Source organism: Babylonia areolata, chromosome 22 (assembly GCF_041734735.1).
Source record: "Babylonia areolata isolate BAREFJ2019XMU chromosome 22, ASM4173473v1, whole genome shotgun sequence".
NCBI lineage: Eukaryota > Metazoa > Mollusca > Gastropoda > Neogastropoda > Buccinidae > Babylonia > Babylonia areolata.
Window position 1 is genome coordinate 30,609,184 of NC_134897.1, and position 15,058 is coordinate 30,624,241.

General features: G+C 40.7%; 2 protein-coding genes across 6 annotated transcripts in view; one reads left to right on the plus strand and one right to left on the minus strand.

Moving 5' to 3' along the window:
• Positions 1-9,654, plus strand: part of LOC143297331 (glutamate carboxypeptidase 2-like) — a 62,822-nt gene extending 53,168 nt beyond the window's left edge. For 4 of the 5 annotated variants that reach the window (XM_076609620.1, XM_076609621.1, XM_076609619.1 and 1 more), the window contains one exon: positions 436-9,654. In XM_076609620.1, coding sequence (XP_076465735.1) covers positions 436-625 — 190 coding nt within the window. In that variant the 3' untranslated portion in view covers positions 626-9,654. The remainder of the gene's footprint in view (positions 1-435) is intronic. The other variant, XR_013057254.1, reaches the window with a different exon arrangement.
• The window catches only part of LOC143297332 (U3 small nucleolar RNA-associated protein 15 homolog), a 117,201-nt gene continuing 111,600 nt past the window's right edge, over positions 9,458-15,058 (minus strand). The window contains exons 10-13 of the mRNA XM_076609623.1: positions 14,309-14,410; positions 13,086-13,219; positions 11,967-12,022; positions 9,458-10,282 (exon numbers count right to left, since the gene is read on the minus strand). Coding sequence (XP_076465738.1) covers positions 10,131-10,282; positions 11,967-12,022; positions 13,086-13,219; positions 14,309-14,410 — 444 coding nt within the window. The 3' untranslated portion in view covers positions 9,458-10,130. The remainder of the gene's footprint in view (positions 10,283-11,966; positions 12,023-13,085; positions 13,220-14,308; positions 14,411-15,058) is intronic.

The following is a 15,058-nucleotide window of genomic DNA, read 5'->3' on the forward strand; positions in this document are numbered from 1 at the left end:
GTTTATTTATTATATCTATTTGTTTATTGATTAATGCTCTTTAGTTTTTCACATATTCTTGAAGCTCTTATGTGCTTTACAATAGCACTAAAAGTATTCATTCAAACACTCCACACAAATATACACATATAATTTAAGACATAAGAGGAGACTTCATCTGGCATTCCAAGGGAGAGGTCCTGGTGTGTGTAGAGGTGGACTGAAGTGGCATTCTGTTTGTCATGTACTCACATCCATGCTTGTGGTGAGTTCCTGCCAGGTTTAAAAAATTTTTTTATAATTCTTTTTTAGATGTCAACAGATTGGCAGGGGAATGTAGTTGGAATGAAATAGACAATCAGTACTCTCAAAAAAAAAAAAGAAAAAAAAGGGGGATTTACTTAGCAGATTTTTTCTCTGCCTTATATTTATTTATATATTTAAAAAATTTTTTAGACACGTGATGTTCGCCCCCAGCCAGTTTGACGCCTACACAGACAACAGTTTCCCAGGCATCATGGACACCATGTATGAGATAAACCACGATGGGCAGCAGGACCACTGGCAGCAGCTGAAGCAGCAGGTCTACATTGCCACCTACATCATCCAGTCGGCCGCCGCCACTCTGGAGGACATCGGCTTGTAACGATCAACAGCACAATTCCTTACTGTACCCCGGCCCCCCCCGGTCCCCCCTCCTCCCCCCCGGCCTCCCCCACCCGTTGTGTGTTTTGGTGGTGCCGTGATTTGGTTTCCACCGAGCCAGGCTCGTCTCCCCCCACCCCCCACCCCTCTATTGGAAGATAACTGGGTTGTGTGACAGTCTGGGGGAAATGTGTGGAACTGGTTGGCTGCACTTGGAAGCTGGTAACTGGGTTGTGTGATGGTGGGTGGTGGAGGAACGTTTGGAACTGGTTGGCTGCACTTGGATTCTGATAACTGGATTGTGTGATGGTGGGGGGTGGAAGGTATGGAACCGGTTGGCTGCAATGGTGCTCCTCATCCAGGCAGCAGCTTGCGTGCTGCCGCCATGCCACTGGATGATGCTGGATTGGCGTCGCATTATCACGCACCAAGGTAATTATTATTTAAACCGAAGTTAATGCCAGTACATACTTTCTTACTAAATCACCTTTTGGGCGCCCTGTGTGTGGTATACGTTCAGATGCCACCCGGGACTTCCTGCAGATGCTGCCTCCTGTCTTGTGTGCTGTCTTAGCTAGCTTTCCCCCCAGGAAAAGCGAAAAGCCTTGATGCTTTTCCTTGTTGACTCACTTGTGTAAGCAAAGTGAGTCTATGTTTTAACCCGGTGTTCGGTTGTCTGTGTGTGTGTCCGTGCGTGTGTCTGTGTGTCCGTGGTAAACTTTAACATTGACATTTTCTCTGCAAATACTTTGTCAGTTGACACCAAATTTGGCATAAAAATAGGAAAAATTCAGTTCTTTCCAGTCATCTTGTTTAAAACAATATTGCACCTCTGGGATGGACACAAAAAAATAAAAAAAGAAGCCTAATAATATGCAAACTGCATTTACTGTTATATTTATATTTTTTGTATTCTCTAAACTTGGCACTTTGACCTCTTATTCTGACACAACAACAAGAGGAGTCATTATTATCATTTTTTGTTCAAACAGGAACTTCTTTTGCTAAGCATGGAATTTTTATTTATTTTGCAAACGTTTTGGTGCAGATAGTAAAAAAGGGAAATTACTCTGTAATTAATGCTAGGGGACTTAATTTATCACAAGTGAGTCTTGAAGGCCTTGCCTCTCTTGTTTTTATTCTTATTTTCATTTTTATTTTTTCTGTGTCCCAACCATTCTATGCCATGCTTCCCTTGGACTTTTCCCCCACTGATTTTCCATCTTGTGTCATGTGAAGCGCAAAACGTGAAATGAGGATTCATCCAGTCACATATCAGTCTGAATGATCTGTACAAATGATGACTGAACCAATCAGGAATCATAAATGATGATTGGTAGGTACACTGTTGGTAGCCGGAGTCGCATCTTCAGCTGTGTCCGCTCTCCTTTTAATGTAATTAACGGCGAGTTCTGTTCAAATAGGAAATCTTCAGCACAATTTTTTTCTTCTTTTTTCTGTGTAAGGAGGATTGTGGTTAAACACACAACCGAATCGTAGCCGTCCTCTCAAGCAGACAGTATTGAGGATTGATGACTTTGAGAAGAGCGGGTTGAGCTCTGTAGGAGGGGAACATCTGACCTTGACCTCTAATCCGTCACTTTGGAAGCTGTGATATTTCAGTTAGTGGTGGTGTTCCAGTGGTGCTGGAGGTTTTGGAAACGAATGAATAAGGATTGGTGATGGGGTTTTTTGTGTGCTTTTTTAACTCTTGTATATTTGGTTTGTCTTTTATTTACAGGATAGCAGTGTCAACAACAGACACATTTACATACACTTCTCAGGAGATTGTGTCAACGACACACAGTCTCACTCATTCACACTTGCCAACATGTAAGCATCGTAATGAACTGACGTGAGAAGAAAACACAACAAACAAGAAACACGTTTGTTGAAACCACCTTGAATACTTCTTTACAGCTGAAGCTATTGAGTTCCAGTACACGCAAGTGCTTTTGGAAGCACCTGTTGAAAAGATAGGAAATTTGTTTGAAACATATGAACCACCTAGAAATTTTCTTTACAGCTTAAGATGGTAAGTTCTGGTAGATGTGATATTTGTTTGGAAGCAGCTACTGAAAAGTTGTGAAATATGTTTGAAAGATATCCGATACAGTGTACTTGGGAGTCATTATGAAGTTTAACACAGAAGTACAGGTTTTTTTTTTAAAGGTTTGATGTTTCTTCCCTCCATAAATGTTAAAAAAAGGACACCTCAGATTTCCTGTGGGCTGTCCAATACGTCCTTGTCTGCGTGTCTATGCAATTACAGAAAGTCAGCATGTGAATATATTTTTATATATGTACAAAGTATTCGTGTAATGCCTTTGTGTAATTAAAATGTTGTGCATTTTTAAACTTTGATGATAAATAGTTAATCTTTAAAATCGAATTTTTGCAATAACTTGATGTACCCAAGTGTGTAAGTATTTATTTCATTAATCCGAAAAGAAATAGGATTACACAGTATGTGACTCTTGTCAAACACAAGAAATGTTGAGGTGGGAGTTTGTATTTGGTGAACATTTCAGGATGAGACATTGTGGATCTAAGTTTTGTTTCGTCAGCAGGCCAGGTTGTATGATGTAGCAAATCGAGTGAATAAAAAGAACCCATGAAAATCCAGACAAACTGTGGATGTATTGTCAACCATCCGACGGGCGCAATAGCCGAGTGGTTAAAACGTTGGACTGTCAATCTGAGGGTCCCGGGTTCGAATCACGGTGACGGCGCCTGGTGGGTAAAGGGTGGAGATTTTTACGATCTCCCAGGTCAACATATGTGTAGACCTGCTAGTGCCTGAACCCCCTTCGTGTGTATATGCAAACAGAAGATGAAATACGCACGTTAAAGATCCTGTAAACCATGTCAGCATTCGGTGGGTTATAGAAACAAGAACATACCCAGCATGCACACCCCCGAAAACGGAGTATGGCTGCCTACATGGCGGGGTATAAACGGTCATACACGTAAAAGCCCACTCGCGTGCATAAGAGTGAACCCAGAAGAAGAATAAGAAGAGGTCAACCATCACATTTTCATTGGTAATAGAAATGGTGAAAGAAATTCAGATGAAAGGCAATCATTGATATGCATAAACTAATCTGCTAGTGCTGGACAGGTTTTTGTGAATGATAATGCCTTTGTGCTGACCATGGTCAAGATTGGCAAGTGTTTCATTTTTGGTGGGTGAGTGGAGGCAGTTTTTGTGGTCAGTGGAAATCTCAGTTTACTGGAGAGATTTGGCAAAGCACCAGTTGCTGTCTGAACCATGCGTGAACAATTCAAGTGAACCGGGAGTGTGATGGACTGAAACTTGTGTGCGTGATCGACCATCAAGTATGTGAACAGTCTGTTGATGTTCTTGAATGGCATGCTTCTGCAGCACAGCAGCCATTGTTGGTTCCTGTTTAGGTCTGACTGGTTTTTGTTGTGCATGATGCCAGAAAGGGGAGAGAGCATTGGAGGTGGTTGTGGCTTTGCTCTTCGTGTCAACAGGTCCGCTTATAGAAACAGAATGGTTTCTCATGTGGACTGGAATACACGGTTGAAGCAAAGCTTTGTATAAAAATATTTCATTTATCCAGACAGTCGTTTCTAAACAAACAGAAGGGTGCTTGATGGGGATATGCGTACACAGTGCAGCACCAGAGATTCTTTTATCAAGACTGGAGTCCATAGTGTGTCCTTGTACCTCACACTCACACACCTGTCCATTGGAAACAGTGTTACTGTCATTTTCTTCACGTTAACATTGGATATTGTGCTAAAGTCATTTGGTTGTGAGTTTGTCAGGGTTGTGTCATGAATTTGAGCTAATTGTGTGGCAGCAGCTGATTATCTTTAACATAATCTTTAGCATATTACTTTCTTGATCCCCCCTAAATGCTGTGTGGCACTTAAAGCCACCAACAAAGATATCGACTGCTGCCTGTCTTAGCTTGCTTCCGCTCGCATTCCACCAGGTACCTGTGTACATTCTCCTTCTGTTCTTTTTCAGCCGTTTAGGGCCATGTCTCCTTTGCTTTTTTTTGTTTGTTTGTATTTTGTGTTTGTATTTCTCCATGTGGTGTCCAGCAAAGGGCCACTCTTAGGAGTAAATCTGGCATTCCAAGGACGCGTCCTATCCAGCGCCGTCATCTTTCATTTGATCTCACTGGTAATGTCCAACAGTTGGGATTATTTTCTGGAACCGAGTGTTTTGACAATGATGGTGCTTGCTAGCTAAAAAAAAAAAAAAAGAAAAAAAAAGATTTTTCGGGAATCGTGCGTTGGCAAGAGTTTTTTAACGTTTCAATTTTATGAGTGATGCGTTTGGTTACTTTCCAAGATTCTGATCGGTCTGAGAGCATGATAAGATCATTTAGCATGTTAAAACAGAATCATATTGGCTATTAAAACTATTCCATTCCACTGCATTAGAGTCATAGTTATGCCAGCTTAACACTCTTCTAAGACTGACAGTTTAGGCCAGTCAAGAATCATGGTTCTTTACGGTTTTTGCTGCATGTTTTTTTTTCAGCTGGTAAAGGTTTTACGGTTTTTGCTGCATGTTTTTTCAGCTGGTAAGGGTGATGTTGAGAATGACATTGGAAGAAGAAAAATCCTTGGCAGTTTTTCTGCTCTTGCTAAATATTCCTTTTCCTTGGTTTGTATGTTTATTTTTCTAATTTCATAGAACTTAATATATTTTTCTTTTCAAACCAGTACAAGAGACATTTTCCATTATCTCTGACCATTGTTCATTGAATTGCGCTGGAAACTGGAAATGTAGTGGTGCTGGTTGTGTGGCTGGTCGACTGCAGCAGTGGAGTGTAGCCAAAGTGGTGACTGCTGCAGCTTGGAAAAAGAGAAGGTCCTAAAACGTGATAATGAAGATGCAAGACGTGATTCTGTCCCTTTTTGCATATTCACAGATGCAAACTATTCAACTGTGTGTTTGAAGTGGGCTATAAATAACAAAGACAACTCATGAACTGGGAGTGAAAAGACAATTCATAAGCAGTTTGTTGAAAATGAAGGCATAGAATTTGCTTAGTCAGTGGACATTTGATGGCCTGTGTAATACAGTTTTGACCTTATCAGGAAGTATTCAGTTTCTTTACATTTTGTTCAGTCCTTTGCACATCGCTGTTCATTGTTAGTTGTCAGGACTTAATAATTTTTTTTATTTTATTAATATTTTTTTTGCATGTGTTTAAGTGTTTATTCTTTTCAACACTTGAGAGTTTGCGGAGTTGTACGAAATGCAGCTGATTGATTTATCCATTTATTTTTGGTTGGACGTAATTGATTTATCCATTTATTTTTGGTTGGACATAATTGATTTATCCTTTCGTTTTTTAGTTAGAAACAAGGTCTTTTTTTATCCTGTGAAAAATATGGGCTTTACTTTGGCCAACTGGAAGTGATCCTTATTATATGCTGTCAGAAGTTGGAATACAAGGCTTTCTTGAATTGAAGATGAACCAAACACACCCTTTCAAAAAACAACAAAGAACAGAAATCATGCAGGGAATCTTACCAAGTCAACATTGCGTTAAAAAATTGATTTGCCTGTGCACGTATGATCAGTGAAGACATGTTTTCTGTCGTGTAAAGACTATTGGAGCTATTAATTTTGCGTTTTGTTGGTTTCTATGAAAAGAATAGGAATTAGAGCAGGCACAGTGTGTGTGTGAGTGTGTGTGTGTGTGTGTGTGTGTGCAAGATGGTTTTGAACAGGATGAGCATTCATGGATCATCATCTTAAAACTCACAAATAAGATTCATTATCATGAAGTTCACAAATCTTATTTATAAACAGAATTGTAATCAAACACCAGTCCACTAATGGTGTATTTCACCTAGATTAGGAAGTTTCATTGGCTGCATTTTTTTTCCTCATGTGAATATTGTGAACAGCTGAGGAAGTGAATGAGCATTAGATGAAAGTAACCACTGCATTGTGATTTGAAGGGAAAACAAAAACATTCTTAAATGACCATTGCATTGTGATTTGAAGAAGAAAAAAAATCCTTAATAACCATTGCATCATTATTAAAGAAAAAAAAAACAAACAAACAAAAACCATTGTGTTTGTGAATCATTGTTTTTGTTTGGAAAAAAAAAAATGTGACTAGGGTTTCAAAGTGATCGTACTTTCAGAGATTTCACAAGCAGATAAAACACTGGCTTGGTTCGCCATGAAATTTTGATTGCCAGATCTGAAGATTACAGATGCTTTCAGAATTTGTTGGTTCTCTAGCTTAGAAATGGTGAGTCTACCAGCCGCTGTGGCGAAGTGGTTAGCATCGCGGACTGATGGCTGGGAGGATCGGGTTCGAATCCCAGGGGAGGTGGGTTTTTCGGCCTGTGTCCGGCTCCTACCCAGATTTGAGTGTGCTGTGGGCTTAAATGGGGAGACTGGGACCACACAGTCGAGTGTCATCCACTTCAAGGATGCGTCTTTGGGTGTGTTGCTCTAATTACTTGACCAACACTGCAAGTGTATGTATCTCTCAGGCCTGGTTAATGCTGGGATATCATTATGACAGGAAGTGTAGAGTACAGCCTTGTCACGCAGTCCCAAACCAAAATGGACCTCCATAGCAACATAGTCATTGTCATCCTCCTCCTCCTTCATCATCATCAGTATAAACAAAACAGTCTCAGAGTCTGTGGCCTTTCATGCCCTGCTCTCATGGTGACCTCAGTTTCGATACCCCTCCACTTCTGTGCTTGGGGTGAGTCCTGTCAATGTCTTCAGTGTCGGCAGATTCATGGGGGGCTGTTGTTTGAGGGGCGTGGTGGTGGTCTCTGCTCTGGCAGGGACGCTCACTCAGCCTGACTCCGCAACTAAGCCATTATTGTCGTTAGTAGGGGGTTTAGTAGGTGATGTCCTAAGTACGTTAAACCAGAACAGGCACCACTGAACACCACCGAAGTGACTCAGCAGCAGTGCAGGGTCTTTTCTGGTGTGTGACCTCCTGGTGACCTAACATCAATGGTTCCCTGCGGACTGTTGACGGTGGAACTGTGACAGACGAATCCAGGTGTGGCCATGTATGGGGGAATCTAAATGAGTGGCGTGGGAGTAATGCCACTGAAACGGTGCAGATGATGGGGCAGCAAAAAAAAAAAAAAAAAAAAGAAATGGTGTCTTGGATTACGAAAGAGAAACACACTGGGGAGAGATTCATCATTACTGAATAACTAGAGTTCTCCCCCCCCCCCCCCCCCAACCACCATTCTATACTTGTGCAAATGGTTGTCCTTTAACACCTTTCCCTTCCATTACCAAAGTTCTGAAGGAAATTTTGTGATTATGGAGTTGTGTAGAGAGCAAGCAAGTTACATTGCACAGCCCTGTGATTGAAGAAATAGCTCTGTGAATGTCTGTGTACATGATTGGCATATTCAGTGATTGTCATATTCATTTTTTTTTTTGTTCCTTTTCGGTTTATATATTCCATATCTGTTTATGAATTAACTTCGTTTCAGCTTAACAGATTTGCGAAAAGAGTTTAGATTACTTCTCTGTGTAAAAAAAATTGGATATTTCCAAATGTAGTTGGAAAGCTTTATGAAACTTCTGTGTTTGTCCTTGCTTTTTTTAAACTTGTTGTTGCAGTTGAATCAAATGTGTGATCTTTCTGTTGTCAAAAATTCTGTGATGAAAACATTCACGGTTCGTGATAGTTGGGTTTTTTTTTTTCTTTTTTGATGTTGTTACTTGTATATATATAGAGAAAAAAAAAAAGAAAAATGATTCAGTGAGTTTTTGTTCCTGCATAATATATCAAGCAGGGTTTTGACAGTGCTTGTAACCATGCCACAAATTTGTGATGTCTTAATGAATAAAAAAAATTTTAAAAAGAAGAAAAAAACAACAAACATTGACATTGTTTGGACTAATTTGCTTCATGAGTGTTCTTTGCAGGTATGAATAAAAAAAACCCACCCTGCATCTGACTGTTGGTGCATCATCAACCACCCAGGAGATTCACTGCCTTCAAGTCACCACTGTCAGCTCGTGTCCAGCTGGCTTAACCACCCGCACATTTATGCTGCAGGTGGTGATGTGCAGAATCCTGGGGCTTTTCCTCAGCACATCATGCTCCACGAAGAAAGACTTTGCATCTCTGGCTCTTTATCTCCATCTTGGTCAAGGATCCCAGTTTGGCAAGACAAAGATGCAGCTGATGTGTGATTTGATGTACTGCTTTCATTTGGGAGGAGACAGTGGTGGGTACAGTGTGCTTAGCTTCTCCCTGGCTTCATCATGAACCTGCAAACTCAACTCTTCCATTCAGATGAACTTCCTGAAACGTTCCCAATGATCAGGATGCTGGTTTGACAATCTGGCCTGTGACCTCTGACTGTCTCCGGGACATCGCTATTCAGTGTTTGCAAGAACCAGTTGCTTGTTGGTCTTAAATGGGGAAATTAACACCTGACTGGTGTTAAAGCCTGAGGACCAAGATGTTGACCAAGAAGAGTTTGGGATGGCATTCTTGCGTTACAGGGGACCTCAGTGCTTCCCATGGCAAAGGCTTTCACAGTTCTCAAACAACATTTGAAGGGTCTTCAGGGCCTGATAGAGCAAGCCTTCCAACCTAGGTGCTTCTTGGAGGAAAGGAGCTGTACCAGAATCACTTCTTTAGAAGAAACCTTCCTGGAAATACAACACCCTGGCTGAAGACTTCAGCATGACCAATGGACTAATATTAGCAAAATGATTGTTTCTGGACCATAGTTTCCCAAACACATGTCACACACACTGCCTTGCTCACCAATTCCATACACAGAGTTGCAGTGTCCAATGCATACCTTTATTCATCAAACATCATTCAGTGACTAGCCACACACACACACTGCCACAGTATTTCATGCAAGAAACTGCAGTTAATAGGGAGGATGTGCAGCCTGCTTTTGTGGTGGACTTTTCATCGCTTGCAGACTGAGAAAGTAGGTCATATGACAAATTGCACAACCCATCAAAGTAACTGGCTTCTCTGGTTGTGCACTGCTTTTGTTAGGAAAACTTTTCAGCTTAATTTTTTTTTTTTTTTAAATAAATAAATCGGATCAGTTTGAATATGCAGTGGCAGATATATGACAAGAAATGCGCTCAAAGTAAACCATAGAAAATGGGTGTAATTATAAAAACAAATTTTGCTTTTAAACTTGCAAAAAATAGTCATGGAAATATCCAAAATACTATCGTCAGAACAGCAATTTCCATGATTTAATTCATTTATTTTTTAGCCTTTCGCTGACCTTAGGGGGGAGGGGAAGAAATGGAGATATGCACGCAGTTCTTGCTAATAGCAGCCAGGGAACCCCTAACGAAAATCCAGCAAAAGCAGGGCGTGCACACCCTCCCTTCTACTGTCAGTGAGTCTGCACACAGAAAGTTTGACTTCCATCAGCACCAACAGTGCAGCAATCCGACACAACAGTCTCGCAAACAGTCATTCACTTCTTCTCTTTTTTCACATTGTGTGTTGCTAGCAGTGTGCACATCATGACGAACAGGAGGCAAAGAAAGTGCCCAGCACCCCCTTGGTTTCGGCCAGTTCTGCCTGGTAGCTGACTTCCCCTTGCATCACATCCTTCACCCGCTCAATCGAGGACTGCAGGGCCGGGTTGGTCTTGATCTGGTCTCCGTAGGTTTCTGTAATGTGTCAAACAAAATATTTGTTATATTGATGAATGGGGAATGCTCTCAACAAAGGTTCTGCACCCCCACAAACGCCCTCCCAATGTACTGGTAATATCCCCATTCAAACACATAACTGTCTAGTACCTGAACTCTCTAGCCTAACCTTTCTTAACCCTCTAACAGGCATGCATTTTAAAAACCAGGTTCACAAAATTAAAAAAAACACTTTTAAACATCCTTTAGGATCCAAAAAGAAACCTGGACCTGTATAATTTTGAGTGCTGGCATGAATTGTCCACAACACTAACTGTAGTTTCAATTAGATACTTTCAGGTTCACTATTTCAAATTTAAAATTCTGGTGGAACGTTCAACTGTACTTTAATCATTGCTGACAAGATTTAAGAAAAAAAAAAAAAACTTGGGTTATTTTTTTTAATTCTTTTTTTCTTCAGAGCATGGACTTAATGGCACGTCATTTTTGCGTATGTAATGGACCTGGGTGTGTCCTCATGGTTTATTTTAACACTGGTATTTTCTCAGCTGCTGAAAATGGCTTAGGAATCAAACTTTGTAGGATTATTATCTGACAAGCAGAGAGAGAGGTCAAGGTCATTTTGAAAAAAACTAAATGCATGACGAAGCCATATCTTGCATCATGGGATTAAGATGCCCAAGGGGTCCACAGAGGTGCTCGGGGGGGTCGACAGATGGCGGGTGCGGGAACAGGTGGGGTAGACAGAGATACCCACCACTACTGCCTCTCTAACCCTCTTCTGTAATCTCTGACCTTTGCCCTAACCCTTCAACATCTCCCTAAACTTTTGTCCCCTTTTATTATTAGTGGATTCAGTTACATTTCCAGGTTAATGTCTGGACGTTTGGAGGATTTAAGTTGAGGCTAAAAAATGATTTTCTGCAGTAGTGTTGCTGCCCACAAAGCAAAGTTCAGTCTAAAACATGGTTGTAAATTTTACCTCATACCAGTTAGGGGACTAAATTTGGACTGACTTTTACCCGAATCACGCAAACAAACTTACTGAATCAACAAACATGAAGCGGCTTTGGTGACAACAAAAAAACAATCGCAATGGGTGGGCACACGAAATAAATGAGATTTAATTCTGCCGTTGCTGCGTATAGTATTATACCTCCTAATACACATATTCGCGCACTGTTTTTCCCGCACATACACACAAGATTTACCATTTTATATATTTTTTTGAAAAAACGGATTTAAAGTAGGGTTAACTGCCAAACTACAAATTTTACTTGGTTGGGGGGTATTATCCGCATTACCTGACATATCAGACCACTTTTTTGTAACAAGAGAATGGAGGGGGTGTGTGTGTGTTGTGGTCAGGGATGTCTACGAAAAGAGAGAACAGATATGCTTGAGTGAAAAGAGTTGACAGATGTACGAGAGAAATGGAGTCTACGTTAGACTGGAGGGGGGTTCTGTGATAATTCACGATGGAGGCAGTTTCAACAGATCTATGAAAGAGACCCATAATTATACAGAGGATATGGATACCGTAATATTTACTACACAAACAATCCCCACATTTTTAAAGAAAATGCAACGCAACCCTCAGACATGTATTTGAAACAAAAACAAACAACCCACAAACATGCATTTAGAACAAAACACAACCCACAGACAAGCCCTTGGAACAAAACGAAATACACAGACGTACCCAACAGAATGTCCATGACGTCCAGGAGATGGCTGAAGTTTGGCTTCCACACATTTCTGAAAGACAAGACATGCAGCGTTATCAATCAAGCAACAAGTATGATGGTGTTGGATAACACAAGAAACATCAGGTGATAAACAAATGAAAAGATTAAGAGCAAGCAAAAAAAAACAAAAATCATTTTGTTTTCAATGTATTCAGTAACTGAAATCTTTGACATGCTTGGCTTCAATTGGTTTCCTGTGTCATTCAATCAGATTTTCAGGGGTGTGCATGCTGGGTATGTATTTGTTTCCATAACCCACTGAACGCTGACATGGAGTATATGATCTTTAACATGTATTTGATCTTCTGTGTGCGTATACACACGAAGGTGGTTCAGGCACTAGCTGTTCTGCACATATGTTGGAGAAAAATCTCCACCCTTAACCCAGCAGGCGCCATCACCGAGATTTGAACCTGTGACCCTCAGATTTGAAAGTCCAATGCATTAACCACTTGGCTGTTGCCATGACAGCATGGCATTTAAGCTAAAGTCTAGGTTCGGAGGGCAAGATCACTGATCAGATACTGTGAAGAGGCAAAGAAGGAGGTGTATTAAGGCTACAAAACAGGACAATTTTTCTATATCTGATGATGACGGAGGGGATGATGATTTATGATGCTGCTATGGAGGTCTGAGACTACAGGACATGGCTGAACTTTGAAAACCCGATTTTATTGTGTATCCAGGAAATGGATGACATCCCTCTGAGCCCACAGCAAACTAAATTCAGGGAAAGAGCTGGCCTTAGCCACAACCACCAACAAAAACGCACAAAGTACACACAATTATTCATTTTTCCAAATATGGTTCAAACCCATGTTATTGCTGTCAGTCATTGACCGCTGATCACTTTGCCATGGCAGCTTGTACAGACTTAAACATCTTTGGTTTTTTTCTTCTTTTCATCGTTTCAACTGCTGAAGCATGATAAGCTCCACATACACATACACACACGCGCGCAAACGCGCACACACACACTATCACAAATACACTTACTCATACACATGCGCACACAGCGCACACAAACTCACTCACAGGCACACACAAACACACCCATTTCCCTGATGCCTTACTTCTGAATGAACTTGAGCATGGGCTGCAGCTGCTGCACGTCTCTCCCTGCCAGTGCTGCCCTCAGCACGCCACGCCTCTTCAGTTCCTGGATGACCCCCATTGTCTGCTCTGCATTCTGCTGCCTCACGTGGGGCTGAAAAGGGACATGTATAGATTATCAGTTGCACCCTGAAAACGAGTATGGCTGCCTACATGGCGGATGTAAAAATGGTCATACACGTAAAAGCCCACTCCTGTACATACAAGTGAATGTGTGAGCTACAGCTCATGAATAAAGAAGAAGAATTTTTTTTTTTTTTTTTTTAAATGACAAGCGAATATACTCTGGGTTTACTCCCCTTCATCGTTTGGAAACCTGAAAAACGACTTCCCTACAGAATCATACCCGTTACGTGCGTTAGGATAGATTAATTAGGTTTATTTTCCCCTCACACACACACGCTGGGTGACTGTAGACAGTTAATTAAAATATTAATTTTCACATTTCAAAAAAAGGGTGTGTGTTTTTAAAGGTAGGCTGAAAAGACACACACACACACACACATTAACATGCCAGTGACTCTACATGACTACACTGACTGTAAAACATCAATAACATTAACATCCCAGTATCTACATGACTACACTGGCTGTAAAACATCAATAACATTAACATTCCCAGTGACTCTACATGACTACACTGACTGAAAAAAAACCATCAATAACATTAACATCCCAGTATCTACATGACTACACTGGCTGTAAAACATCAATAACATTAACATCCCAGTATCTACATGACTACACTGGCTGTAAAACATCAATAACATTAACATCCCAGTATCTACATGACTACACTGACTGTAAAACATCAATAACATTAATATCCCAGTATCTACATGACTACACTGGCTGTAAAACATCAATAACATTAACATTCCCAGTGACTCTACATGACTCTACATGACTACACTTTAAGCCACTTTCTTGATGGTAAGGCTTCATTGATTAACTGGCAGCCACAAATGATATACTGAAATGTCACATCATTCAAAACAAATGCACTGGACATTAAGAAGTGTTAAGCCCATCGTGAATAACCAAAACATGGGGGGCTGGAATGATGGAATCATTTCAGACCCTCGTGTTTTGCTGAGGAATTAGTTTTCTTTTTATCATGTTGTTCCTGTCCTGGTGCACAAAGTCAAGGTTCACTAATTAACAGCAGAACTGTCAGACCTACCTCCAGTGCTGCGTCCAGTGCCTTGGAGTGTTCAAACCTCTTCAAGAGCTTGTCGAAACGCTCCAGCTTTTCTTTTTTCTTCATGGTCACTACCACGTCATCCTGGTCACACACACACACACACACACAGGTCAACACATGCATTAACTTCACAAACATGTTTTCTTCTTGTCCTGTCAAAAAATTCATCACGCCGAAATAGAACACTGTTTCAAAACCTATCGCCGGCATGGCATGAAAGGTTGGGAACGGCTGAGACAAACCCCAAAGGGCAGCAACTACACGTCTGAAGGCAATCACACTCCCCGGCCAATTCTTACCAACAGTAGTTTCCCTTCGTTCGTACAGCTACATGCTATCAAAGCATGAATTTGTAACCTAAAACTACGCATTTTGTTGAGAAAGTAAAGCAACACCTGAAAGAGGCACCAACAACCTGACCTTATTAACAGGCATCTATTAAAATACTTTGATTTACTTGATAAAAGCAAAGAATCCGAAACGCGCGCGCGCGCGCGCACACACACACACACACACACACACACACACACAGATGACAACTATTCACAATTTGCTTAATTCAAACACACATGCGCAGACCAACATAAATAAATGGATAAATGATATGAAAAGGTTACATAAAAAAAAACAACTCTTCCTTTAAACAACAGCCACACATAAACGAAGAAATAAAAAAAAAATCATCAAATGATTATGGCAAGGACATATATTAATCATATCATCCTGTCT